General features: G+C 36.0%; 8 protein-coding genes and 1 non-coding gene across 10 annotated transcripts; 5 read left to right on the plus strand and 4 right to left on the minus strand.

The window, feature by feature from the left end:
* Positions 1 to 241: 241 nt before the first annotated feature.
* Positions 242 to 1,181, minus strand: LOC9314428. Its single transcript, XM_021024671.1, has 3 exons — positions 1,075 to 1,181; positions 758 to 961; positions 242 to 676 (listed from the first exon to the last, which is right to left on the minus strand). Exons 1-3 carry the CDS (start codon positions 1,082 to 1,084, stop codon positions 384 to 386), a joined length of 507 nt encoding a protein of 168 aa, XP_020880330.1. The 5' UTR covers positions 1,085 to 1,181; the 3' UTR covers positions 242 to 383.
* Positions 1,182 to 1,221: 40 nt separating this feature from the next.
* On the plus strand, positions 1,222 to 1,302 carry TRNAL-AAG. The gene has a single exon. It is a non-coding gene; the product is annotated as a tRNA-Leu (tRNA).
* Positions 1,303 to 1,408: 106 nt separating this feature from the next.
* Positions 1,409 to 2,578, plus strand: LOC9314429 (40S ribosomal protein S27-2). The gene is made up of 4 exons (XM_021024672.1): positions 1,409 to 1,517; positions 1,787 to 1,888; positions 2,184 to 2,212; positions 2,312 to 2,578. Exons 1-4 carry the CDS (start codon positions 1,515 to 1,517, stop codon positions 2,436 to 2,438), a joined length of 261 nt encoding a protein of 86 aa, XP_020880331.1. The 5' UTR covers positions 1,409 to 1,514; the 3' UTR covers positions 2,439 to 2,578.
* A 206-nt stretch (positions 2,579 to 2,784) lies between these two features.
* LOC9312662 (40S ribosomal protein S27-1) lies at positions 2,785 to 3,965 on the minus strand. Its single transcript, XM_002878315.2, has 4 exons — positions 3,841 to 3,965; positions 3,540 to 3,641; positions 3,348 to 3,376; positions 2,785 to 3,273 (listed from the first exon to the last, which is right to left on the minus strand). The coding sequence occupies exons 1-4, from the start codon at positions 3,841 to 3,843 to the stop codon at positions 3,147 to 3,149; spliced, it is 261 nt and encodes an 86-aa protein (XP_002878361.1). The 5' UTR covers positions 3,844 to 3,965; the 3' UTR covers positions 2,785 to 3,146.
* Positions 3,966 to 4,302: 337 nt separating this feature from the next.
* Positions 4,303 to 5,645, minus strand: LOC9314430 (ubiquitin-related modifier 1 homolog 2). Its single transcript, XM_002878316.2, has 4 exons — positions 5,289 to 5,645; positions 4,926 to 5,001; positions 4,750 to 4,832; positions 4,303 to 4,661 (listed from the first exon to the last, which is right to left on the minus strand). The coding sequence occupies exons 1-4, from the start codon at positions 5,309 to 5,311 to the stop codon at positions 4,544 to 4,546; spliced, it is 300 nt and encodes a 99-aa protein (XP_002878362.2). The 5' UTR covers positions 5,312 to 5,645; the 3' UTR covers positions 4,303 to 4,543.
* A 796-nt stretch (positions 5,646 to 6,441) lies between these two features.
* LOC9314431 (agamous-like MADS-box protein AGL13) lies at positions 6,442 to 11,060 on the minus strand. The gene is made up of 9 exons (XM_021026767.1): positions 10,037 to 11,060; positions 9,359 to 9,437; positions 9,126 to 9,187; positions 8,927 to 9,026; positions 8,772 to 8,813; positions 8,648 to 8,683; positions 8,365 to 8,513; positions 7,213 to 8,275; positions 6,442 to 6,764 (listed from the first exon to the last, which is right to left on the minus strand). The coding sequence occupies exons 1-8, from the start codon at positions 10,216 to 10,218 to the stop codon at positions 8,188 to 8,190; spliced, it is 738 nt and encodes a 245-aa protein (XP_020882426.1). The 5' UTR covers positions 10,219 to 11,060; the 3' UTR covers positions 6,442 to 6,764; positions 7,213 to 8,187.
* Positions 11,061 to 11,642: 582 nt separating this feature from the next.
* LOC9314432 (polygalacturonate 4-alpha-galacturonosyltransferase) lies at positions 11,643 to 15,417 on the plus strand. The gene is made up of 11 exons (XM_021024341.1): positions 11,643 to 12,005; positions 12,095 to 12,247; positions 12,578 to 12,603; positions 12,685 to 12,744; positions 12,838 to 12,963; positions 13,052 to 13,115; positions 13,202 to 13,248; positions 13,352 to 13,686; positions 13,781 to 14,138; positions 14,248 to 14,826; positions 14,920 to 15,417. Exons 2-11 carry the CDS (start codon positions 12,097 to 12,099, stop codon positions 15,193 to 15,195), a joined length of 2,022 nt encoding a protein of 673 aa, XP_020880000.1. The 5' UTR covers positions 11,643 to 12,005; positions 12,095 to 12,096; the 3' UTR covers positions 15,196 to 15,417.
* A 579-nt stretch (positions 15,418 to 15,996) lies between these two features.
* LOC9312663 (COP9 signalosome complex subunit 1) lies at positions 15,997 to 19,657 on the plus strand. Its single transcript, XM_021024342.1, has 7 exons — positions 15,997 to 16,521; positions 17,109 to 17,429; positions 17,525 to 17,641; positions 17,724 to 17,809; positions 18,152 to 18,386; positions 18,478 to 18,687; positions 19,461 to 19,657. Exons 1-6 carry the CDS (start codon positions 16,132 to 16,134, stop codon positions 18,652 to 18,654), a joined length of 1,326 nt encoding a protein of 441 aa, XP_020880001.1. The 5' UTR covers positions 15,997 to 16,131; the 3' UTR covers positions 18,655 to 18,687; positions 19,461 to 19,657.
* A 685-nt stretch (positions 19,658 to 20,342) lies between these two features.
* On the plus strand, positions 20,343 to 24,896 carry LOC9312664 (homeobox-leucine zipper protein HDG1). 2 transcript variants are annotated; one of them, XM_021024540.1, is made up of 9 exons: positions 20,343 to 20,698; positions 20,770 to 20,978; positions 21,055 to 21,172; positions 21,240 to 21,917; positions 22,014 to 22,115; positions 22,204 to 22,404; positions 22,832 to 23,009; positions 23,231 to 23,598; positions 24,062 to 24,166. In XM_021024540.1, exons 1-9 carry the CDS (start codon positions 20,519 to 20,521, stop codon positions 24,107 to 24,109), a joined length of 2,082 nt encoding a protein of 693 aa, XP_020880199.1. In that variant the 5' UTR covers positions 20,343 to 20,518; the 3' UTR covers positions 24,110 to 24,166. The 2 variants fall into 2 exon arrangements, with proteins under 2 accessions (XP_020880199.1, XP_002876596.1); XM_002876550.2 differs by lacking the exon at positions 24,062 to 24,166 and adding an exon at positions 24,210 to 24,896 and having other exon boundaries at positions 20,350 to 20,698.
* Positions 24,897 to 24,955: the final 59 nt, after the last annotated feature.

Genomic DNA, 24,955 nt, shown 5'->3' on the forward strand with positions numbered 1-24,955 from the left:
CTACTATATACAACGTGAGTCTTGTTCAAAATGAGAAACAAACACAAACCTCTCTAGTCAAGAATTCTGTGCAAGTATCATATTCAGTCTTATTACAAGATTTATCATTATTCATACAAAAGAAAGGAGAGAGTTTAAGAGCAGCATATTCATTCAAAGGAGCAACAAAAGCCAAAAATCAGATTCCATAAAAGGGACCGGTCTGTCTATATAAATGATCCTAAATCAAACACAGAACACGTTAACAAGATTTACTCTTTTGATTAAAAATGCACGTCTGATTAATGAGAAACAGAGGAAAAATGTTAATACGAAGAAGAAAATACATGATGAGATCGATTTACTGGTTGTACATAGGTGAGTCGGTTTAAACGTTTCAATAACTAACTAAGCTCTGCTGCTCTGGTGATAGGGTCTCCTCCAACTGATAGGCTTTCCCAGACCCATTCTTGAGTGAAAAGCTCGTCCAAAGTCGTCATTTTGCAGCTGCTACATTTGCCTGGTGCGTTTTCTGGCCTTGCCCCGAGAATCTTGAAGTCTTTGGCTTTCCAATCTGCGAGATAAGTGGCCAACTCCGTGTTGACTCGTGAGATTACCATCAAATCTGATTTACCATTGCCCAATGCCCATTTATCAATATCCTTCACCATCCTTTTACATCTCGCACTTGCATCTCCTGAAACCATAATTATAGTATATCAACGGAGAGATCTAAGACAAAAAAAAGGAGTGCTAAAGAGAGAGAGGAAATGATGACCTGCGGGCAAGAACATGATATTAGCGAGGAGAAACTCATCCTTGAACTCATAATTCTTCTTACCATAAACCCTGATTGACACATTACAAGGAAGATAACCCTGTCTCTGTAGAGCTAGTTCGATATTCCCAGAAACCAAAGAAGGCAAGAGATCATCAGGGAGTGGGCATTCTACTACGTCCCAGAAGACAACTATCTTTGTCTCTGGATACAAAAACGGGAAAATGCATTCACAATCAGCTTCCATACAATACAATTGATTTAGACTTCCACATACCAACTACTGAGAGAGAGAGAGAGAGAGAGAGAGAGCTTACCAGTGGCCATTGTTTCGACCAAAACCGATAAATTAGGGTTTTAGAACTGCGGCGGTGGAAGAGTTCTCTGGTTTTGGTTGGGCTTAAGAAAAAATGGTCCTAGAGAGTTTGGTTTAATATTTTAGAAATTGAAATAGAGCATCAAAAGTTGATATGGCCGAGTTGGTCTAAGGCGCCAGATTAAGGTTCTGGTCCGAAAGGGCGTGGGTTCAAATCCCACTGTCAACAATTTCATTTTTTTTTTTTTTTTTGGGTAGATGACTCTTTCTTAAAAATAAAGCCTCTAATTCGATTAGAAGGTCCGAAAGGGTAGCAAGGTCAGATTAAGGTGTTAATATAAAAGGAGACATTAAGTGGTAACCCTAGAAGACCTTTCTCTCTCGCTTGTTGTTGCCGTTGCTTGCTATCTTTCGCCGTCGTCTCTTGAGATTCTTGCGAAGATGGTTAGTTCTCTCTTTGCACTTGCTTCTCGTCCTAATCTCTCCATTTACATCTCTTGATTATGATTTTCTTATAGAAATATGAATCCTTTTAGTGAAATTTCGAGTCACACAAGTTCCTCCCTTGTGTAAATACGCTTTTGATCTCTTCTTCTATGAAAAGCTTGAGTCTTTAGGTTTCAATCACGTTTACGAAATCTGAATTAGCTTATTAGAAGTGTGGTTTTCGTCTTTTGATTTGTTTTTTTGCTTGAATCTTTGATGTGGAACAGGTTCTTCAAAACGATATCGATCTGCTTAACCCACCTGCTGAGCTTGAGAAGAGGAAGCACAAGCTCAAGCGTCTTGTTCAGTCTCCCAATTCCTTCTTCATGGTAATGAAAATTTGAAACCTTTCTCTTTGTTAGATTTGTATGTAAGTATGGAGTTTGTGAATTTGATTTTCTCATCATCCCTAGGTTTGAGAATCTGTTATGTGATCACTATTTTAACTTAGTTTTATTAGGCTTATCTAGCCGTCTTTGTACTCTACTTGTAGTTTTTGTTGTTGAACCTTTGGCAATGAGGTGATTATATTGAAACACTTTGTTGCTACAGAATCACTTAAAACCATATCTTTCTGGTTGACTCTGATTGTTGTTTCTTTTGTTGTTTATCTTAATACTGTAGGATGTGAAGTGCCAAGGCTGCTTCAACATGTAAGATCTGAAAACAATTTTTTCATTCATTCCTTTTTGTGATATTACGTAGAGATATTGAGGAACACAAACTTATCGGGTTATATTTTGGTATGTCAGCACGACTGTTTTCAGTCACTCGCAGACTGTTGTGATGTGCGGAAACTGCCAGACAATTCTGTGCCAGCCTACAGGAGGAAAGGCAAAGCTCACCGAAGGATGCTCTTTCAGGAGAAAGGGAGATTGATTGAAGCAATCGTCAATCCTCAAATCAACGCTGGTTTTTTTTTTGTTTTGTTGTTGGCTATGATATTATGTCTGGATCTTTAAAATGTTTGGATTTTTAATATAATTAAGCAGGAGTTTGTTATTTTACTTTTGAGATTATTCCCAAGTCTTAATAGTTTACTCTTTACTGCTTCAATGCTTGCATCTTATCCCTAATCCATTTAGCAAGTGCTTTTTTGGTTTACATCGATACTTGTCAATTTTTTGCTTAAAATCCTCTGATTTATAGTGTGTTTTGCACATTATATTTCGTCAACAAAGTAATGACTTTAGAATTTTAACTTTGGTTGGCCCGTTTGTGTTTGAAGCAACCATGTGGTGATTCTGATTCTAATCTCACATAATAGCATTAGATTATGTTTATGGATCCCAAACGCCGTTTTTTAACACTGAAAGTCAAGGTTCTCTCTAGAAACCAAAGACAGGTGAGCAGGGAAAAGAAAAGAAAGAAGCTTTAAAGAGTAAAAAAGCCTTTCATGAACATTTCAGGGCTTTCCTTGATAAGTGGTAACGAATGCATGAAAGCAAATCCTTCATTGTCAACTATTAATGTCAACTATTAATGTATGAAACAGGAGGGTAAAGGAGGAGAAAACCAGTGAGCTTTTTAGATGACTGCAAACTGATTGGTATTTAAAATGATATTAAATCAACAAAAAATACAAGCTCATGATGATATCTTCCTGAAAGAGCATCCTTCTGTGAGCCTGGCCTTTCCTCCTGTAGGCTGGCACAGAACGTTCTGGCATTTTCCCCATACCACGACTGTCTGTGAGTGACTGAAAATAGTCGTGCTGCGATACCATAAACACAAACGATAAGTTTAAGTTTCTCGTCAAACAGAGAAAAAATTGTTTTCAGATCTTACATGTTGAAGCAGCCATAGCACCTCACATACTACAGTAAATTAAACAACAATCAGAGTCCATAGAGAGAGTAGATTAACTTCATACAAGTAAATGAGAATCCGATTAAAAAATTGAAGTATTTCAGTTTCTGAACAGAGAGATTTGGTTTTTCAGGATTCTAAAAAAGGAGAAAGGTTTCAAACTTTCATTACCATGAAATAGGAATTGGGAGACTGAACAAGACGCTTGAGCTTATGCTTCCTCTTCTCAAGCTCAGCTGGAGGGTTAAGCAGATCGATATCGTTTTGAAGAACCTGTTCCATAGCAACAAGTATTAACTTTGCATCAACTCAAATCAAATGACAAATTAAACCACACTTCTAATTAGCTACTTCCCATTTTGTTACCGTGATTTAAAACCTAATAACCAGCCTTACGTGATGGAAGAATTAAGAGATCCAACGAGAATTTACACATCTCCCGAGTATCACGAAAGTGCAAGAGAGAACTAACCATCTTCGCAAGACTCTCAAGAGACGACGGCGAAAGATATCAAGCAACGGCAACAATACGCGAGAGAGGTTTTTATAATTACTCAAAGCCGGTTGTGAAGAAACGAGGATAGGAAGTTATTAGGTTACTTGGATACCAATTAATCTAGAAATCTTAGGGCCTAGAGCATCTACATAGTATGAAAAACACAGCAAATTTGACCTTTTAGACGTATTAGAGGCTTTACATTCTCTTTTATTTTATTTTATTTTCTATTTAAATTAAAGAGAGTCGTTATCTTTTTCAAAATTCCTGTAGAAAATAGAAATAATATTTTTTAGTAATTATTTTAATTTTTTTTTATTTGACAATTTGTAAATTTTGTTAATCCAAAAGAAAATATAAACAAAAAAAGATTAATTCCTAAATTTGTCTTGTTTTTTTTTTTTTTTTTTTTACTTTTTCTTATGCAAGTCCTATTTCCAAACATTTTCCTGTATGTAGAGAGAATTTCAATGATACACTACATCCATAAGGCACACTGCATTAAAGCAACCATGCGGTGATTCTGATTCTAATCGCTAAGATTCATAACTCAATTATTACAAATTATAACTCAGAAGTAACAATGAGCCAGAGGGTTACAAAGCTTTGTGGAATGTTCATCACAAGTTGTTGGAAAAGAGCAGAATGATTGGTGGTCATGGCTCTGCTATTTCAATACTCATCCACCGTGCAGAGTCGAAATGAAAACTATAACATCTTTATCTTCTAATGTTGTATCGAGCTGGCCGCTAAGTTCCCAATCGCAGTCGTTAACCAGCACGAGAACTCCAGGTCTCCTGCGTGATTCAAAAACACCATTGTTATTAAACACTAAAAATCAGGGTTCTTGCTAGAAATCAAGGAAAGAAAAGAAAGAAGCTTTACACAGTATCGCCTTTCATGAACATTTCAGGCCTTTCCTTGATTACATTGGTACGAACCCATGATAGCAAATCCTTCATTGTCAACTATTATAATGAATGAAACACCAGTGAGCAGGTTTTACATGACTAGGGACTCATTGGTCTTAAAAATAATCAAAAGCGACAAGACAAGCTTACGATATCAGATTCATTGGGGAAGTTGATGTTAACTTTATGAATCTTGACGGAGTCACAGAGCAATTCTAAACCTCCGCTGCAGGATCATATTTTCATGTTAATACCAATCCGAATCTCATTCAACAAAGAGCTGACCGGAATGTAAAAAAGGCCTAAAGTCAATTCTGATTTTCCCAATCCAAAAATCATATTACTTCATTAGTACTGAAAAAGCAAAACAAAGATAGGTTTATGCTATGTGCATAATAATAATATCCCAACCAAACAGGGAAATCATAATCGAAAGCACTAATTTTTGTCAGATTTTTCCTCAACTTCCCGACCAATAAGAATCAACTGAAAGAAATCAAACCATAAGAGTACCCGAATTCAAGAGTTAATTGCATCTTCAGTGACGTTTTGCAGGAATCGGTAACAAAACCCTTCTCTTCTTCTTCTTCTTATCCGATTCTCTCCGATCTCCGCTTTATGTTCACGCGAGAAACGAGGACAAGCAGCAAACACTATACGACGACGATGTTCTGTTTCTTTTGGGCTCTTAAATTTAGGCCCATGATTACCAAATACCACAGCCCATTATATTTTTAAAAATACCCAATCGCTTATTAGCTTGGGTTTGTCAGAATCACAACCGAGAATCACAACCGAGATCACAACATTCTCTGCCTTCTTCATTTAAACTGTAGGTAGACTTTTTTACACATATACCTTGCTATGGTGGACTGTTCCCTTCCATTAAAACATTTTTTCCTATGTTGAGAATCCGCCGAATAAGAAACGAAAAGACCATTTAATATAACTTCAAAGCGGGTTTTTTTTTTTTCTCATTTTTGATGTGTTTCGTTTATCGCCTTTGTCTTTTTTTTTTTTTTTGTCAATATCGCCTTTGTCTTTTGTGTGTGTTTTTACCATTTTATTTAGTGTTTCCACTAGCGATCGTTTGGGTGTTGTGTATTGATTAAAAAACAGCAATTTGAGTGTGTTTTGTTTATCATCTTTGTGTGTGTGTTTTTGTGCGATTAAAAAAATTGTATTTGTATTTTTGTTTGTTTTGTCTAGTGACTAGGAATCGTTTGGTATTTTTGTGTGTTGTTTTTGATTATAAAAATTTTGAGATGTTTGTTTGGTGCTTTTGGGTGTAGTAGCTTTGAGTTTCGATTACTGTTTGTTGGGTGTGTTTAGGCATGGGCAAAAAACCCGGACCCGATATCCGAACTGATACTCGGACCGAAAAAATCGGTTGGGTCAAAAATACACATGTTTATATATATGTATATAGATAATAGATATATAGTCTTTATATAGTTATGTCCTAGTTATGTTTATATAATTAGAATTTACTCTTAACACTTAAGAGAATACCCGAATGGACCATTCAGTACCCATGCCCAGGCCTAGGTGTGTTTTTTTTTTAGTGTTATCTTTCCGACTCTGTGCTTGCTCTCACACACATTCACACCCCTATACATACATCTAGTTTACATATGAGACACATTCGTGCCATGCATGAGACACATTCACACCCTATCATACATCTATTATGCATCTGAGACACATTCACACCCTATCATACATCTATTATGCATATGAGACGCATGCACACCCTATCTATCATACATCTATTATGCATATGAGACACATTCACACCCTATCATACATCTATTATGCATATGAGACGCATGCACACCCTATCTATACATCTATCTATACATCCTTCATAAAAAAAAATAAAAAATACACATATTGCATGTGACATACACATCCGTGTTAACAACTTCAAAATACTGCCCAAGCTTCAACAGGAAAGCTCACGGGCACACACAGTCACTTGTGCACACTCTGCAAAATCAAAATAAATCGTCATTACAATCGTTTTCTCTACTGGTCAACAATATTGGTACATATTGCATTAAGTACGTTTCTTACAAATAAAAAAAAAAAAAAAAAAAATTCTTTGGTTTTTCACAACAATTATAAACACATTCTACGTTTTCTTAGACAAATCATATATAAACAACTCATAAAACCATCATACATCAAATTCATCTCACATCAATGAAGTCAATATATAGCTTGATGTACAATTAAAGACAAAACATATCTAACAAAAAATCAGTTTATTAAAGACATATATATATATATCTAAAAATCAGTTTATGATCAGAGCCACATCATTAGAGTCAAGATATATAAAATCGATTTAAGATGTTTGAAAGATGACGTACAAGGTACTTAACAGAGACTAACAAAAATCTTTTAATGGTAAACAAACTATAGATTATTTTACCTGTAAGATGATGCCTTTATGTTTATTTGAGTGACAACACAAGTGGGAGAACGGAACACAAGTCGGAGAACAGAACTGAGTTGATGACAGCAGAGTGTATTTGACATTTGTAAGAAAAAAGAAAGGAAGACACGGGTAAGAGAATTCAGATCTTCTGTCCGAAGAAAGGAGTACTTATAGAGTCCATTGTCTCTCATTAAAAATATTAATTCAAACGGTCAAAAAATGTTACCGTTTCACAACGTTCGTTTATTCCTACTCTCAAGTCAGACTCGTGTAAGAAGAATAGAAGAAGAGTCCATTATCTTAATTATTTTCATTATAAATATTAATTCCAACGGTCGGATTAAAATGTTAAAAAAAGTTTAATAAAAAATTTTAATTCAAAAAATGTTACCGTTCCACAACGTGAATATTTTTCTACTCTCAAGTCAAATCATAACAAAACGTTCGAATAGTTTGGGAAATCGTAAACGCACTAAAGTAAAAAGTAATTTAATTCATTTATCTGCTATCAATCTTTTGAATTATTCAAGTATTAAATCTGTAGGCTTAATAACACTAGTACACTACTACTACTATTTGAAAGGCATTCTTTTTTATTCTTCGATTCTATTTTTTTTTTTCTTTTTTTTTTTTTTGTGTGTGCTACTCTTCAGATATTTTAATACGAGTTTCAAGTCCACTAGTAGAAAGTAAATTCGGTTGAAATCGTTCATTAACAAACAATACATACAACACCTTTACGAATATGAAACGGCTGAGTTAACAAAAAATCTACTAATCGCAAAAACATTAATTAGATATAATGTAAGAATCTGTAAGTGGTACATACTTATCGCATATATAACCTCCACTAAATCAACAACGAGAACTCTAACAAATAATTGAAAGAAAAGAGTATGTATGTCCTTATAGTAAATGACCTAAACGCTTCGTCGTGACTAGTTAGTCAATACCAAGTCAACGAACCCATCATTGGACAAAGTTGGTCTCAACATCACTTCTTGCATTACTCTTTGACACCGAAGATCCTTCACCTTGCTCATAGTGTTGTTGAAACCTACATGTATCCCATAAGGCCAAATTTATTCATATAGCCAAGACTTGTATTTCATCGTTAGAGAAGGAGAAATATCGATTATTACGTACCCAATCGGTAAAAAGTATCCCACGTCGCAATCTAATATATAATTTTGATGAGATGATTGAAACGCAAAATCAGTGGAACAACCGGCCGTGAGCACCGGGTTAAGCAGTAGGTCTTGAAAGCCTCTAAAATCATGATCTTCGGTCTCAAGCTGATTATGAAGATTATTCATTTTATAAGATTTATGAATAGACGACAAGACACTAAATAATTACTGTAACACAAAATAATAGTAATTAAGAAAGACTTGATATATAATTCGGATGCCCAATTAAAAACATTAACCTTAAGCTTATTGTTTATATCTCCAAGCTCCCTCTCCTGCCATATCCAAATACAAATGATATACACATGAGTACATTTACATACATGCATGCATATATTGTAGAGCATAATTTCGAGTACTTACCTTTCTCCGAAGCTCTTCCATTTGTTCCATCGCAACCTGCGTCTGCATACACATACATGCATATAAAGATATACATTTTAAGGTTTGTATTTTATAAAGTAAATCTAAATGATGCGAATGAAACAAAATTGGTCTATGTATGAAATATGTCCTGCCTTGTGTTTTCGGGTTGCGGAAAGAGCTCCTTCTAGCTGTCTCTCGAGCGTCTGCAGTTCCTTTAAACTCATCCCTTCAAGATCTTCCCCAACCAAATTTCTTTGTATGTCAACGATTCAAAATGATTATTAGTTGCAGAAATTAGAAAATGAACAATTATAGGAAATAATGGATTACGAGGACTACGATTAATTAAACCTATGAGTGCGGAGAAGAGATTCATATTTGGATTTCAGCTTTGTCACCTCTTGACGCAAGCCCTGCACCAAAAACAGAAGATTAATTAGAATTTATTTTAGCTTCTCATAATGTTTTGTTTATTTTATACAATTTAATATTTAATTTGACCATGTATACAAGAATGAATAAGGTCAAATTCCGTATATATAATTTTAAGTGAACATACTTAGGAATTAAAGAAAATGATTGACCTGAGTATCTTCAAGCGTATCATTATTGTCCAACAAATTGTTTTTACAGCGATAGTACCTCTCAATGGTTCTGCCAACTCTACAGTTTATAAACAAAAGAAACCACGTACAAGAGATATTTAATTACTAATCTGAATTTGCTTAAATTCAAAACCAAAGAAACAAAACTTTAGTTCCCTGATGACTAAAGTTAACTCTAATTACGCAAAAAAAAAATCGCGGGAAGATATATCTGCTAATGGATCTACGATATCTCTACCCATGATGAACCCTATTTAATTTCTCTAATTATAATTAGAAAGACACATCTATTCAGAGGAGGCAAAACGTATATATGGGGTTTCATGAATCTTATACATATCAAAGCTGGTGATAACACAATTAAAACCCATAAACAATTAACGAAGTTTTCTTAATTTTTAAAAGATTTACCGGATCTAAAAGCTAAAGCTGACCCACGTACGTGTCCGATGGATCCTGAGAGATCGATCGATGGTGATCACTGATCAACCTTAACTAGTTAGGGTTAGAACTAAAAAGACACAACCTTTTTCAGATACCCACATCCCACAAAACAGAACTTTGGTTTCTTGATCTTAATTAAGAACAGACACAAATCAAACCTAGATGATCTTAATCATATTACCCATTAAAACCTAGGTTGCTGGGTATACGTACCCGACATTGCTGAACTCGTAGAGCTTGCCACCGTTGGAGAAGATTATGAGAGAAACCTCTGCATCACATAGAACAGAGAGTTCGTAGGCTTTCTTGAGCAAACCACTTTTTCTTTTGGAGAAGGTTACTTGTCTAGTGATCTTGTTCTCAATTCTCTTCACTTCCACTTTCCCTCTTCCCATCTCCCTCGCTCTGTCTCTTCTTTCTACGTTTCTTGTCTTTAATATCTCTCAATATTGGAAATTTCTTTAACAAAAAAAAAAAATATTGGAAATTTACATATATATGATATATCAATCAAAAGGAATCCCAATACTTTAGTTCTATACTGCTATTGTTGGATATACGTAAAAATGTGTATTTATTACCCCCTTTAGTTTCTCTTTTTCTTATCAAATTATTTAAGCCACACATAGAGTGGAACCGAGTTTTATCTCATCATAAAGTTGTTATTTGAATTACCCATGCAAGAAGAATTACCCATAGAGTACTGTAAAATGGTAATGATCATCATTACGAAACGAAACGAAAACTCTTTTGGTTAGATTAAAAAATAAAATAATTGATAGGAACAAAACGAAAACTTTCTCCTACCTAGAAATAGAAATATATGCAAATACAGTTGGACCACTGGAAAAATCATCATTATTTCTTTTAATATCAGCATTTGTTCAAAGTTCAAACTGACACTTAAGAAAAAATCGACATTCCTTTTTTAATATGCAACAGTTGGACCAAATCTTTTTACTAAAGTTTACATCTATTGATTCAAACTAACACTTTTATAAAATTGATTTTATTTTTTTTGTTCGGTGACTATGATGTCGTCAAGGTTTGTATATGTAAATAATTAAACTGTTCATCCAATCATCCACTAAATGTTGTTCAACCTGAATGAAGTTACAGTATAAAATCAACACTAATGACAGAAAAAAAAAGATGTACCAAAAGAAATGTGTAAATATATTGCGTGTGTGAAGTTTATTACTGGTTCGGGAAGTTATAATTTGGTGAAAAGACGCAGGAACGTTCATCATTTGTTGTTGGAAAAGTTGCATTCCTTTTCAAAAGAAAAAGTAAGGTTTTAAGAAAAAACATTTCAAGAGAAAACTATTATTGAGTACATCTTATTTAATTTTGAATAATGATAAACATGGTTTGGCAACTGAATGAAACATTTACCAAGGTTGTATTTTATCATTATTACAAAAATAAAGTTAGCTCAAAAAATATCATCACTAGTACTTGCAGTGTATTTTAAATCATTTCTTAAAAACACAAACAAATTACTATCATTTTTATTTTGTATAGTCATTACATACATGCAAAATTTTATATTAAATTATAAAATCATGCCATACTATACTCCTAGACGAAAATTGAATTGTTAAAGTAAATTATTAAATTAATGTGTTTTCATAAACACTGAAAAAAAAAAAAAACTTGGATTAAGCTTGGCCTTATAAGTTTTGTTTGTAACATCTGGCCTTATAAGTTATAATATATACAAAAAGCCCATTTAATTATTAATGTGTCACACATATATTTTTTCATCAGTCCAAAAAGAAAAGAAAAAAACAAATCAATTTTATGTTCGTTTGGTATAATATGGGTTTTAACTTTAATCGAGTAAACCGGATAGGAAGAGATTCGTAAATTGCAATCGATAAAAGAGATCTGTGTCAAGTACGCGTGAGGTTCTCTCTTCCCTGCAAACAAAAATCCTGGCGTTGATAGCGATTGGTTAATTGTCGGTGTATCAACGTTTTTCTGTTGCACACGTCAATCAATCATCATCTTCTTTCTTCATACTCTCTTCTTCTTCTTCAATTCCTAGTTTTCTCTTCATCGCCGTTGTGCTAGAGTTTGTCAGATCTCGCTGGGAAATTGGCAATGGCGTTTTAGTCTGTTTACCTGTGAAGCCTGGATTCTTCTCAAATCTCTGACCTGATCTCTTATTAGATTCCGAGTATGATTTGTTTCTCTCCTTCATTATTCGGGTTGCTTCCACGGTTTCGTTGCTTGATTTAGGTTTTTTTTTTTTTTTGAATTTGATAGGGATGGCGCTAAAGCGAGGGCTATCTGGAGTTAACCGGATTAGAGGAAGTGGTGGTGGATCTCGATCTGTGCTTGTGCTGCTCATCTTTTTCTGTGTTTTCGCACCTCTCGTCTTCTTTGTTGGCCGAGGAGTGTACATCGATTCCTCAACTGGTATGCATATATTGCTTATCTTTGTTTATACCAATTTGCTGATTCATGTAGAGAGATTCAGAATTTCTATAGTGATTGAGAACATTAGAATATATTCTTACCACTCTTTTGTTCAGCCTTTACTATCTCAATTTAAGTTACTATTTCCTTGGGAGTGACACTGGTGATCTTCGGACCATTGCTATTTTTCTAGACTATCAAAATTGGTCCTTTGTTTGTACAGATAGAGGAATATTTGCTTTGGTCTCAACAATTAGTGTTTTTCGATTTTATATATATATCATTATCTGCTATCTGTCCATCTGATGGAGCTTACTTTTGTTACTGCAGATTATTCAAATGCTTCTGTGAAGCAGGTAGGCTGGAACTTTCTGCTTCTATGTTTGTTTTAACAAAAGTAAGGATGGTGTTTAATCGGACTGTTTTTTTGGGGGCAGAATCTTGACTGGAGAGAACGTTTAGCAATGCAATCTGTTAGATCTCTTTTCTCGAAAGAAGTAAGTTTAAATCTGTGAAACTTTGCTTAGATTTATTCTCTTTGTCGGTTTTTTTCTGAGATTGGATCGAATCTTACTAAATTTGTTGTCTAGGTACTAGATGTTATCGCAACTAGCACAGCTGATTTGGGTCCTCTTAGCCTTGATTCTTTCAAGAAAAACAATTTGTCTGCATCATGGCGGGGAGGTGGAGTAGATACCTCCTTTAGACATTCTGAGGTGTGGTTTACCTGTTTCGTTTCTTTCCAAGCCTCTATTCTCAATTATTTTTTCTCATAGTTTTCATCTTTTGATGTACTTGAAGCAGAATCCAACAACTCCTGATTTCAAATCCAATATCCTGAATGAAAAACGTGACAGCATTTCAAAAGGTAGTGGCTTACTGGCTTTTATCTTTAAGTGGCATCTCTGAATTGACGTTTTCCATCTCTGATTCTTCTATATATCGCTGATGCAGATAGCAGCCATCAGAAAGTTGAGACACCTACAAAGATTCACAGAAGGGTAATTATTATTTATTTAAGTTCTGCATCAAATACTCTTTAGGGACTTCTTGTGTCTTTAGTATTTCATTATCAACATTTCTTTCTCCATCTTGACATTTCAGCAACTAAGAGAGAAAAGGCGTGAGATACGGGCAAATGAGTTGGTTCAGCACAATGATGACACAATTTTGAAACTCGAAAATGCTGCCATTGAACGCTCTAAATCTGTTGATTCTGCAGTCCTCGGTAAATACAGTATTTGGAGAAGAGAAAATGAGAATGACAACTCTGATTCAAATATACGCCTGATGCGGGATCAAGTAATAATGGCTAGAGTCTATAGTGGGATTGCAAAATTGAAAAACAAGAATGAATTGTTACAAGAACTCCAGGCCCGACTTAAGGACAGCCAACGGGTTTTGGGGGAATCAACATCTGATGCTGATCTTCCTCGGAGGTAAATTGCTCCTTTTGGTTTCTGCTACTTGCCTTCTTTTGACTGCTTGTGTACTTCTTAAAGTAACATTTTCTATAAATTACTTTTCATATAGTGCACATGAGAAACTCAGAGCCATGGGTCAAGCCTTGGCTAAAGCTAAGATGCAGTTATATGACTGCAAGTTGGTTACTGGAAAGCTGAGAGCAATGCTTCAGACTGCCGACGAACAAGTCAGGAGCTTAAAGAAGCAGAGTACTTTTCTGGCTCAGTTAGCAGCAAAAACAATTCCAAATCCTATCCATTGCCTATCGATGCGCTTGACCATCGATTACTATCTTCTGTCTCCAGAAAAAAGAAAATTCCCTCGAAGTGAAAACCTAGAAAACCCTAATCTTTATCATTATGCCCTCTTTTCTGACAATGTACTAGCTGCATCAGTGGTTGTTAACTCAACCATCATGAATGCCAAGGTAGACCATTAGCTCTTATCACTTGATTCGTCCTCATATCGGTATGTTTAATTTTAGATATGAATTGCAGAGCTGAAATTTAAAATGTTTTTGTTCCCTCTTTGTGCAGGATCCTTCTAAGCATGTTTTTCACCTTGTCACGGATAAACTGAATTTTGGAGCAATGAACATGTGGTTCCTCCTAAACCCACCCGGAAAGGCAACCATACATGTGGAAAACGTTGATGAGTTTAAGTGGCTCAATTCATCTTACTGCCCTGTCCTTCGTCAGCTTGAATCTGCAGCAATGAGAGAATACTATTTTAAAGCAGACCATCCAACTTCAGGCTCTTCAAATCTGAAATATAGAAACCCCAAGTATCTATCCATGTTGAATCACTTGAGATTCTACCTCCCTGAGGTTTATCCCAAGCTGAACAAAATCCTCTTCCTGGACGACGACATCATTGTTCAGAAAGACTTGACTCCACTCTGGGAAGTTAACTTGAACGGCAAAGTCAACGGTGCAGTCGAAACCTGTGGGGAAAGTTTCCACAGATTCGACAAGTATCTTAACTTTTCGAATCCTCACATTGCGAGGAACTTCAATCCAAATGCTTGTGGATGGGCTTATGGAATGAACATGTTCGACCTAAAGGAATGGAAGAAGAGAGACATCACTGGTATATACCATAAGTGGCAAAACATGGTAAGTAACTCTTTAACTCTTTGCAACAAATAGTCTCGTGATGGTGTATTGTTTATTTATTGTGGTTTGCTCATTATGGTTATTGTTGTTTAGAATGAGAACAGGACACTATGGAAGCTAGGGACATTACCACCAGGATTAATAACATTCTACGGATTAACACATCCCTTAAACAAGGCGTGGCACGTGCTTGGACTTGGATATAATCCGAGTATTGATAGGAAAGACATTGAGAATGCAGCAGTGGTTCACTATAACGGGAACATGAAACCATGGTTGGAGTTGGCAATGTCCAAGTATCGGCCGTATTGGACCAAGTACATCAAGTTTGATCACCCATATCTTCGTCGATGCAACCTTCATGAATAAATCAAATCTTTGTTAGATGATTTGAGGTAATTACTTCTAATGCTCTGTTGTTCCCATCTCATTCCTCTTTATTCCACAGATTGTTAATTGTTTATTCATATCTTTGTTTAGTCATTCTTTTCTCTTTCTTCTTCTTCTTCTTCTTTCGGGCTAAAAACACTTGTGTTATTTTTTGAGTTTCCCTTATTCTAATGATAATGTGTTTATGGAGATTCTCTTGAAGGTCTTGTGAAAAGAAAGAAAACATTCTGTCTCTCTATTTACTATATAAGTTAGAATAATAATCCAATTTTTTGTTGATGTGTCAATAGTTTAGACTAATAATAGATAACTATCTCTAATAATTAGATTGGTTACACTACTACTTACACGTTTTAGATTTTATTTATTTTTGAATATCCAATTTTCTTATCTCTTCTTTTCCATTGTTAATTGTTATCATTATTATGATCACATTCTTTTCTTGTAGTGGATCAAATCAAGAAGCATCAACTTCAATTGTATACATTTTGTTGTCAAATATTGTATATCTTTATTTTCTAATTTTAATCATTTAAAATCAATATTGTTTTCTTGAAAAAACAAATCTTTTGTGATTCTCTTGTTTTGTAAGCAACTGTTTTATGGAAATATGACATATAGTAATAAAATTGAATCATAAATTAGACAGTATTTAGACTATTAGTTGAAAAATTTTAACAATATTAATTACAAAAAAAAAATCCCATCTATGATAGAAACTCGAAAGATAATAATAAAACCCAAATTGAGTGAATATAGAAGATGGGCTTTATATCGGACCGACGCTTATTGGTTACTAATACAAATCGCCCCTCCGTAAAGTCTGAAGACGAAACGAAGAACAAACACTGAAACAAAAATCTTAGCAGAGAACAAAAATCCCAAAGCCTAAAAACCCTAATCCCAGACGAATCAATGGAGCGAGAAGACGATGCGAGTGGACCGATGATGGAGATGTGCACTAACGGCGTCGAAGAGACGTCTAATCGAAGACCTATCATAAGTGGCGAACCGCTCGACATCGAGGCTTACGCGGCTCTCTACAAAGGTCGCACGAAGATCATGCGGCTTCTCTTCATCGCTAACCACTGCGGAGGAAACCACGCGATTCAGCTTGAAGCGTTGAGGATGGCTTACGATGAGATCAAAAAGGGTGAGAACACGCAGTTGTTTAGAGAAGTGGTCAATAAGATTGGCGGCAGGCTTGGTGATAAGTATGGGATGGATTCTTCTTGGTGTGAAGCCGTCGATCGTCGTGCTGAACAGAAGAAAGGAAAGCTGGAGAATGAGCTCAGTTCTTATCGGGTAATTAGGTTTTTCTTTCCCCAATCGAGATTTTTGACCTAATTTTCTTTATCTGTGTTCCTTGCTTATTGACTCTCTACTGCTTGATTGCTGTTTCTCTAGTAGGTTCTTAGAGAATCAAGTATGTAGTGCTGTTTGTGTTGCTTACTATGCGTATAGCTCGTTACACTGGCTTGCTTGATTCTGTAATTGCATTAGTGTTGATTTATCTCCTTGATATGAGTATACAGCCAAATCTTCTCAATTGACTCTTTACTACTGATTTTGATGATACTGTTTCTCAATTAATTGCTTAAAGAGTGAAGTATGTGGTGCTGTTTATTTGTTGCTCAGTGTGTGCATAGCTCTTAAATCTTATCAAAGAAAGCATCAGAACTGACTCTCATGGCTATCTGTAGAATGTTAACTCTCTAGTACTGATTTCGATGATACTGTTTATCAATTAATTGCTTAGAAAATGAAGTATGTGGTGTTGTTTATGTGTTTTGCTCAGCATGTGCATTATGCATAGCTCTTTTCGTGTTAATAGCTTGCTCTATTCTTTAATTGTATTAATGTTGATTCATCTTCTTGATATGTGTATACAGACAAATCTGATCAAGGAAAGCATCAGAATGGGTTACAATGACTTTGGAGATTTCTACTATGCGTGTGGTATGCTCGGAGATGCTTTCAAGAACTATATCCGAACACGCGACTACTGCACTACAACGAAGCATATCATTCACATGTGTATGAATGCGATTCTTGTCAGCATTGAAATGGGTCAGTTTACTCATGTTACAAGCTACGTGAACAAGGCAGAGCAGAATCCTGATCCTCTTGACCCTATTGTTATTGCAAAATTGCGATGTGCATCTGGATTGGCTCATTTGGAGCTGAAGAAGTACAAGCTAGCTGCTCGTAAGGTCTGTTGTTTTATCATATTTGCTCATGTGTTTATGGATCCTATTCATATCCTAACTGAAATCTAATCATTGAACTTGATTATTGTCTTGTGCAGTTCCTTGATGTTAATCCAGAACTTGGAAATTCCTATAATGAGGTCATTGCTCCTCAAGATATTGCCACCTATGGTGGACTCTGTGCCCTGGCAAGCTTTGATCGATCAGAATTGAAGGCATGTATCCTATTTAGCTTTTCTTTTACTCTGCCAGTTTGTTGTTCCAATATTTGATCTATAACTTAGTCTAATTTGGCAGCAAAAAGTCATTGACAATATCAACTTCCGGAATTTCTTGGAGCTAGTGCCTGAAGTGAGGGAACTTATCAACGATTTCTATTCAAGGTAACATGTTTTTAACAAGACTCACATCTATTTCCTTGTGTACAACCAATTTACAAACCTCGGACCACGGATTATAAGAGTGAATACCCACTAAGACTAGATTTATCAAATTAAATACCCCATAGTTATAAAGTCCTTTGAATCCATTATTTATTCTAATCACTGACTCTTATAAACTGAAGTAGCTGTTGTGACGTTAGACTCTAATCCTGTATTGTTTATGAAGGCTTCCCGTGTTACCCTCCAATTTCTTATTTATATTAACAATGCATAGGACATCTAAAATCAACCTTTTTAGACTGTATTCTCGTTGAATCTAATTTTTAAGTTTGCTTGTTGCAGCCGTTATGCTTCCTGCCTGGAATATCTAGCAAGTCTCAAAGCGAATTTGCTGCTGGACATCCATCTTCATGATCACGTTGACACACTCTATGATCAGATAAGGAAGAAGGCACTGATCCAGTACACACTGCCATTTGTGTCTGTTGATTTGAGCAGGATGGCTGATGCATTCAAGACTAGCGTCTCTGGTCTAGAGAAAGAACTTGAAGCCTTGATCACAGACAACCAGATTCAGGTCCGTACTGTTTCCAGAAGGAACTTAATGTTTTATATTAGTGTCATTATAAAACCGTAAAGAGTGAAAATCTTTGTTCCATCCCTGACAGGCGCGGATTGATTCACACAACAAAATCCTCTACGCAAGACACGCGGATCAGAGGAATGCAACTTTCCAAAAGGTACTTCAGATGGGAAACGAATTCGATAGAGATGTCAGGGCGATGCTGTTAAGAGCCAACCTCCTGAAACATGAGTATCATGCCAGATCGTCAAGAAAACTTTGAAATTGATGACATCAACTTTTGCTAAACTGAGAGGTAATGGCCTATTCCAAGATCATAAGATCTCTGTTAAAATTTTATTTGGTTTAGTTACTGGTTAGATTTATGTTTGACCTTCTCTGTTCTCTAGTTCTCGCTTTGTTTTGTCAACTTTTAGTTTAAGATTCTTTCAAGTATCTTTGGACTTTGAATCAAATCATGAGTGTGAATCTATATAAACGTATGAATCACATTGAAAGTGAATTGGTCAAAGAGTACAGACATAAGTACACACACTTGGTATCATGGGCCGATATGATTTATGATCTTTGTATGCATGTGGGTGGTGGGATCAAAATCTCATCTCCCAACTAATATCCATTTCGTTTTGTCAACTGAACGTCGTATATTATATGATAAGTTTGTGCACAGATGTCACGCTATAGTTCAAGACTTTTTTTTTGTTTTTCTTATCTACATAAAATAATAATCAAAACGGTTAGGTCTATTTTTTATTAGTAGAATCTCGAAAATTGCAAAACCAAGATTTGATGTCGGCAAACGCATCATGTAGGCTAAGTGTGAACTTTTGATTTTCTTGTGTCAAAGAACTTTTGATATTAATCACTCGATAGCTACGTTTCATTATTATTAGTTTCTTCAATAGAATTTTTATCACTGAATGGGATAGTTCACACATTATCTGATACTATTATTTATTTATTATTGTAATTGTAATTAGTTCTTCTCTATACATTTCTTTTCAGTTGTTCTCTTTGTAGTTTGAGGGTTCTTATATATTTTTCTTTCTATATGTTTGTGTTTGCCAGGATTTTCAAGGGTGTTTTTTCAAGATTCGAACAAAACGAGAAATTGGGCAAGATTACTTTTTTGTAAGAACCAATAGTGTTTCTATGAGTCGGTGACATTTTGAGTAAGTAAAGGTTTTATTCAAAGATGGACAGTCCATTATTAATCAACTTTTGAACGATATTGCCTTTTAAACGAGTCTTAGGTACCATCGCAATAACTCCATGCTTACTTAAAACTCACAAACCATGAAGTTAAGAATCCGCCAAATTTGGAAGATAGGCCAACTCCATTTATTTGGGGTTGCATTGGTGAAAGTATATTAAATGCAAAGTTTATTGATATTTCATGTGGTTGTATACATAAATCGAAACTCATCATTTTGTAATACTGATCTTTCATCAGTTACTTTCGAAGACTAATAAACCATATTTCAAAACTGTGATTTAACACAAATAGACTTGTTCTTTTTTTTTTTTTGTCGTCACGTGTTCTAATAAGCTCATATAAACAACTTCTTTGGTCGATATTGAAAAGGAAAAAACATCAACTCTTTAGATGCGAAAACAGTATTTCATCGTGATGAAACATGTCCGAAATATGTGAATTAACAAATAAAACGCTCAACAAACGAAGAAGAATCTCACACCCATAATTAAAATTAGATTTTACAAAAGAAAGTAGCACAAGAAGAAAGGGAGGGGGGGTAAAAAAGTAATTTGAAAATAAACTGAGCCTTGATTCACCACTTGAAGTGGACTTTTATAGCAAAAAGAGTTTAGTAACGTCAAAGAGTCAAACCCAACTTTTCAAAGGCTGTGTAAGGCTTTCCATCACTCCACATCTCCTCCTCTTTTATCCCTTTCTTTTCTCTCTCTTATTTTTCATTTAAAGTAAATTAATTTTACGAAAGAAATCAGAAAACCTTTTATATCTTCCTTTTTCGTCGTTTCCGTCGTCTTTTTCCTTTTTCATTTACTGTTCTCTCTGTCTCTCTCTCTCTCCAGCTTAGGGCTTCTCTCTCATCCATGGCGGATTTCTTCTAGCTCTTTCATATTTCCTCTTTTATCAAATTCTCATGAATTTCAACGGTTTTCTCGACGACGGTTCCCCCGGAGCCTCAAAGCTACTCTCCGATATACCGTACAACAACAACCACTTCTCTTTCTCCGCCGTAGACACCACCATGCTCGGAACCACCGCCATTGCTCCTCCTCATTCTCGTCCTTTCTCTTCTTCAGGCCTCTCCCTCGGACTCGTAAGCTCTCTAAATCTTCGCTTTCTTCCTCTTCTTATAGCTGCTTACAATGATCTCTCTAAATTTGGCAGCAAACAAATGGAGAAATGAGTAGAAACGGAGAGATTTTCGAGTCGAACGTAACTCGTAAAAGTAGTAGAGGAGAAGATGTAGAAAGCAGATCTGAAAGTGATAACGCTGAAGCTGTCTCCGGTGACGATTTAGATACTTCCGATAGACCTTTAAAGAAGAAGAAACGTTACCATCGCCACACTCCTAAACAAATTCAAGACCTCGAATCGTAAAATCACTAATACACCCCAATCTCCTTTTTACACTTCCACGAGATTGTTTTGATTTCAATCCTCGATTTTTAGGGTTTTTAAAGAGTGTGCACATCCAGACGAGAAGCAACGTCTTGATCTCAGCCGTCGACTTAATTTAGATCCTCGTCAAGTCAAATTCTGGTTCCAGAATCGCCGTACTCAGATGAAGGTTTCTTCTTCGTTTTCTGGAATTTTTTTTTGTTTTCTTTGTTTTGATTTTTGATTTGTTTTTCCAGACTCAAATCGAACGACATGAGAATGCTTTGTTGAGGCAAGAGAACGATAAGCTTCGAGCTGAGAATATGTCTGTCCGCGAAGCTATGAGAAACCCTATGTGTGGTAACTGCGGCGGACCTGCTGTTATCGGCGAGATCTCCATGGAAGAACAACATCTTCGAATCGAAAACTCTCGTCTCAAAGATGAGTTAGACCGAGTCTGTGCCTTAACCGGTAAATTCCTTGGCCGGTCCAACGGTTCTCATCATATACCGGACTCAGCACTTGTTCTCGGCGTTGGTGTTGGCTGTAATGTTGGTGGTGGTTTCACTCTCTCTTCTCCGGTGTTGCCTCAAGCTTCTCCAAGATTTGAGATTTCTAATGCAACCGGTTCTGGTTTGGTGGCTACGGTTAACCGTCAACAACCGGTTAGTGTTAGTGATTTTGATCAGAGATCGAGGTATTTGGATTTAGCTCTTGCGTCTATGGATGAGCTTGTGAAGATGGCTCAGACACGTGACCCGCTCTGGGTTAGGAGCTCGGATACTGGTTTTGAAATGCTGAACCAGGAAGAGTACGACACAAGTTTCACTCGATGTGTTGGACCAAAACCAGATGGGTATGTCTCAGAAGCTTCTAAAGAAGCTGGAACTGTTATCATCAATAGCTTAGCCCTCGTTGAAACCTTGATGGACTCGGTTAGTAACTAATACACATAATTGTAGTAATTAATGTGCTTAATTCAAACAAAGTTAAAGTACTAATCTTTTGATATAACGATTGTTTTTTAATAGGAACGGTGGGCGGAAATGTTTCCAAGTATGATCTCAAGAACTTCAACCACAGAGATTATCTCTAGTGGCATGGGAGGGTCACGAAATGGTGCACTTCACCTGGTATATAATTATGCGTTACCATTTACACACACAATAACTCTTAATTGACCTAATGGGTCTTTTAATGGTTTGTTTTTTGGTTAATTAGATGCACGCAGAGCTTCAATTGCTGTCTCCACTCGTGCCTGTTCGACAAGTGTCGTTCTTGCGGTTCTGTAAACAGCACGCAGAAGGTGTTTGGGCAGTGGTCGATGTCTCAATTGATTCCATTAGAGAAGGATCTTCTTCCAGCTGTAGAAGGTTACCGTCTGGTTGCCTCGTACAAGACATGGCCAATGGCTGCTCTAAGGTAAAATGATACTTTCTGGGTGATGATTATTAAAACTTGCGGAGTAAAAATAGATAAAATTTAACTTTTCACCTTTAGGAAATACCCTAGTGTTAGTTGGTTCACACTTCTCTAGGAACCACAGGCAAGCTCTTTGTTTTTATCCGAGAAATTATGATAAATGTTTCTTATATATGCATTGGGTTTATAACTTTAAATCAACTCATATATTATGCAGGTAAAAGAAAGAAAAAACGCGTTATTTTATTGATCAGAAGCATCTAAATATTTCCGAGTTTTGTGCCCTTGGATCGTGCATTAATTTTTAACATTACACGTTCATAGAGTTTTTCTCTTTTCTTACCATTAATTATTTGTTAAAGCTCACATTAGACCTAAAAAAACGATTGTGATAAATCTAACGCAAAATGGTTTAAGCAATTTGCAGGTCACATGGATCGAGCACACGGAGTATGACGAAAACCGCATCCACCGTTTATACCGCCCATTACTCAGCTGTGGACTAGCGTTTGGTGCGCATCGATGGATGGCTGCGTTACAACGTCAATGCGAATGCCTCACCATTCTTATGTCCTCCACTGTTTCCCCTTCCCCTAACCCAACCCGTAAGCTCCCTTAAACACTGCGTTTTGATTTAATTGTAGACTATTCTATTTTATTTTATTTTTGGTAGGAATAAATAATATGAACTGTTGACTGAGTCACAAAGGAAAATATGATATCTGTTGATTCTGTCAAACATTAAATAAATCAAAGTACATAGTTTCGTTTTGGCTTTCAACTGATTAATTTTATATAATCTTTTTTGTTATATTAATGGGCACAGCTATAAATTGCAATGGGAGAAAAAGCATGCTAAAGCTAGCGAAGAGGATGACTGATAATTTCTGTGGAGGCGTTTGTGCTTCTTCGTTACAAAAATGGAGCAAACTTAACGTTGGTAACGTCGACGAGGACGTTCGGATAATGACTAGGAAGAGCGTAAACAATCCCGGCGAACCGCCTGGGATCATTCTCAACGCTGCGACGTCGGTTTGGATGCCGATTTCTCCACGGAGGTTGTTTGACTTCCTTGGAAATGAACGGCTGAGATCGGAATGGGATATCTTATCCAACGGTGGGCCTATGAAAGAGATGGCCCATATAGCTAAAGGCCATGACCATTCCAACTCTGTCTCCCTCCTCCGTGCCAGTGTAAGCATTTATATTTATTACACTTTCTTTATGCATGCGTAAGCTAAGCTAATTTCCAATTTTCTGTTTAGTTTGTTATAACTTTAGGTTTTGATGAATTTAGAATTTTAATAAAATATATTTATTAACCTAAAATAAGTTTTGAAAAGTTATAGTCGGTTTAGTTTAGTTTTTTGATATTCTGATTTTTTGGGTTGTTTTTAGATAAATTGAACCGGCCTCTGTGGACACTGAATATTTTATCTATAAACAGTGTATGAAAGGACTTTGTTGTATTGTGTGACCCCAGGATGGTGTTGTCATATGAATCTTGTCGCGTGTGATTGGAAAGTGACAAATCTAGAATTTGGAAGTATTGGGTGAAAAAAGTCAAAATATTAATAAGACATTTTTGACCTTTTTCTTTCCTTTTTCGCTCTGAGGTTTTGAAAATTCCTCTATTTTTCATTTTCTTTCTTTGCATTATTGGTGTCTTTTCTCCGTTGTACCCTTGAGCTTTTCTGGCTTGTGACGGTGACACTGTTGAAAAGTCACCTTTAATTTATTGTTTCTCTTTTGGGCTTTATAATTTCCTCTTTTACCAGATTTTCCCCTTTTTTTTTTTCATGCAGGCGATAAATGCGAATCAGAGTAGTATGCTGATATTACAAGAGACAAGCATAGACGCTGCAGGAGCGCTTGTGGTCTACGCGCCTGTGGATATCCCAGCAATGCAAGCTGTGATGAACGGTGGAGATTCTGCTTACGTGGCACTACTTCCCTCAGGATTCGCCATTCTCCCGAACGCTCAGGCGGGTACGCAACGCTGCGCAGCCGAGGAACGTAACGCTAACGGTAACGGTAACGGTGGGTGCATGGAGGAAGGAGGGTCGTTATTAACGGTGGCGTTTCAGATTCTGGTGAATAGTTTGCCTACGGCTAAGCTCACGGTGGAATCTGTAGAGACGGTTAATAATCTGATATCGTGCACCGTTCAGAAGATCAAGGCGGCTCTTCATTGTGATAGCACCTGATCATTGAGATCGGACGGTGGAGATTGAGTCAAGAACGAACCTCATTTTGTGATGAATCCGTTTTTGTGATGGTTCGGGTATTGACTCGATGAGGTGTGAAAAAACAAACATTAAACAAAAATGTTGTAATTTGGATTGGTTGGTTTTTACTTCTACCATTGATCAATCTCAAATTGGTTATTAACAAAAACGTATCCGCTAATACGTTTGTACCAATCCGGGTTTACTTTTGTGGTAGACTGGTAGTTCATAATGTGAAAGGAAGGTTTGGACCATTTCCTTTTATTAAATGTTGTTGTTCCAAGTTAAAAAGTACTTTTTGCAATATGGAAGGAAGAAGAATG

Source organism: Arabidopsis lyrata, assembly GCF_000004255.2.
Source record: "Arabidopsis lyrata subsp. lyrata unplaced genomic scaffold ARALYscaffold_5, whole genome shotgun sequence".
Classification (NCBI taxonomy): domain Eukaryota; kingdom Viridiplantae; phylum Streptophyta; class Magnoliopsida; order Brassicales; family Brassicaceae; genus Arabidopsis; species Arabidopsis lyrata.

Bases quoted from the DNA above. Each gene is read 5' to 3' on its own strand.
- LOC9312662 (XM_002878315.2), bottom strand. The intron at 3,377-3,539 runs GTAATGAAAGTT...AATTTACTGTAG, and splicing joins CTCCCAATTCCTATTTCATG to TATGTGAGGTGCTATGGCTG. The intron at 3,274-3,347 runs GTAAGATCTGAA...ATGGTATCGCAG, and splicing joins TGCTATGGCTGCTTCAACAT to CACGACTATTTTCAGTCACT.
- LOC9314430 (XM_002878316.2), bottom strand. From the start codon at position 5,311: ATGCAATTAACTCTTGAATTCGG. The intron at 5,002-5,288 runs GTACTCTTATGG...ATGATCCTGCAG, and splicing joins CAATTAACTCTTGAATTCGG to CGGAGGTTTAGAATTGCTCT. The intron at 4,833-4,925 runs GTAAGCTTGTCT...TCATTATAATAG, and splicing joins TCCCCAATGAATCTGATATC to TTGACAATGAAGGATTTGCT.
- LOC9312663 (XM_021024342.1), top strand. From the start codon at position 16,132: ATGGAGCGAGAAGACGATGCGAGTGGACCGATGATGGAGATGTGCACT. The intron at 17,642-17,723 runs GCATGTATCCTA...CTAATTTGGCAG, and splicing joins TTGATCGATCAGAATTGAAG to CAAAAAGTCATTGACAATAT. The intron at 17,810-18,151 runs GTAACATGTTTT...TGCTTGTTGCAG, and splicing joins ATCAACGATTTCTATTCAAG to CCGTTATGCTTCCTGCCTGG.
- LOC9314428 (XM_021024671.1), bottom strand. The intron at 677-757 runs GTCATCATTTCC...TTATGGTTTCAG, and splicing joins TATCATGTTCTTGCCCGCAG to GAGATGCAAGTGCGAGATGT.
- LOC9312664 (XM_002876550.2), top strand. From the start codon at position 20,519: ATGAATTTCAACGGTTTTCTCGACGACGGTTCCCCCGGAGCCTCAAAG. The intron at 20,979-21,054 runs GTAAAATCACTA...CTCGATTTTTAG, and splicing joins CAAATTCAAGACCTCGAATC to GGTTTTTAAAGAGTGTGCAC. The intron at 21,918-22,013 runs GTTAGTAACTAA...GTTTTTTAATAG, and splicing joins TTGAAACCTTGATGGACTCG to GAACGGTGGGCGGAAATGTT.
- LOC9314429 (XM_021024672.1), top strand. The intron at 1,889-2,183 runs GTAATGAAAATT...TTAATACTGTAG, and splicing joins CTCCCAATTCCTTCTTCATG to GATGTGAAGTGCCAAGGCTG. The intron at 2,213-2,311 runs GTAAGATCTGAA...TTGGTATGTCAG, and splicing joins TGCCAAGGCTGCTTCAACAT to CACGACTGTTTTCAGTCACT.
- LOC9314432 (XM_021024341.1), top strand. From the start codon at position 12,097: ATGGCGCTAAAGCGAGGGCTATCTGGAGTTAACCGGATTAGAGGAAGT. The intron at 12,248-12,577 runs GTATGCATATAT...TTGTTACTGCAG, and splicing joins GTACATCGATTCCTCAACTG to ATTATTCAAATGCTTCTGTG. The intron at 13,116-13,201 runs GTAGTGGCTTAC...TCGCTGATGCAG, and splicing joins ACGTGACAGCATTTCAAAAG to ATAGCAGCCATCAGAAAGTT.
- LOC9314431 (XM_021026767.1), bottom strand. From the start codon at position 10,218: ATGGGAAGAGGGAAAGTGGAAGTGAAGAGAATTGAGAACAAGATCACT. The intron at 8,814-8,926 runs GCAGGACATATT...ATGTGTATGCAG, and splicing joins CCGCAACCCGAAAACACAAG to ACGCAGGTTGCGATGGAACA. The intron at 8,514-8,647 runs GTTAATGTTTTT...CTTCATAATCAG, and splicing joins ATATAAACAATAAGCTTAAG to CTTGAGACCGAAGATCATGA.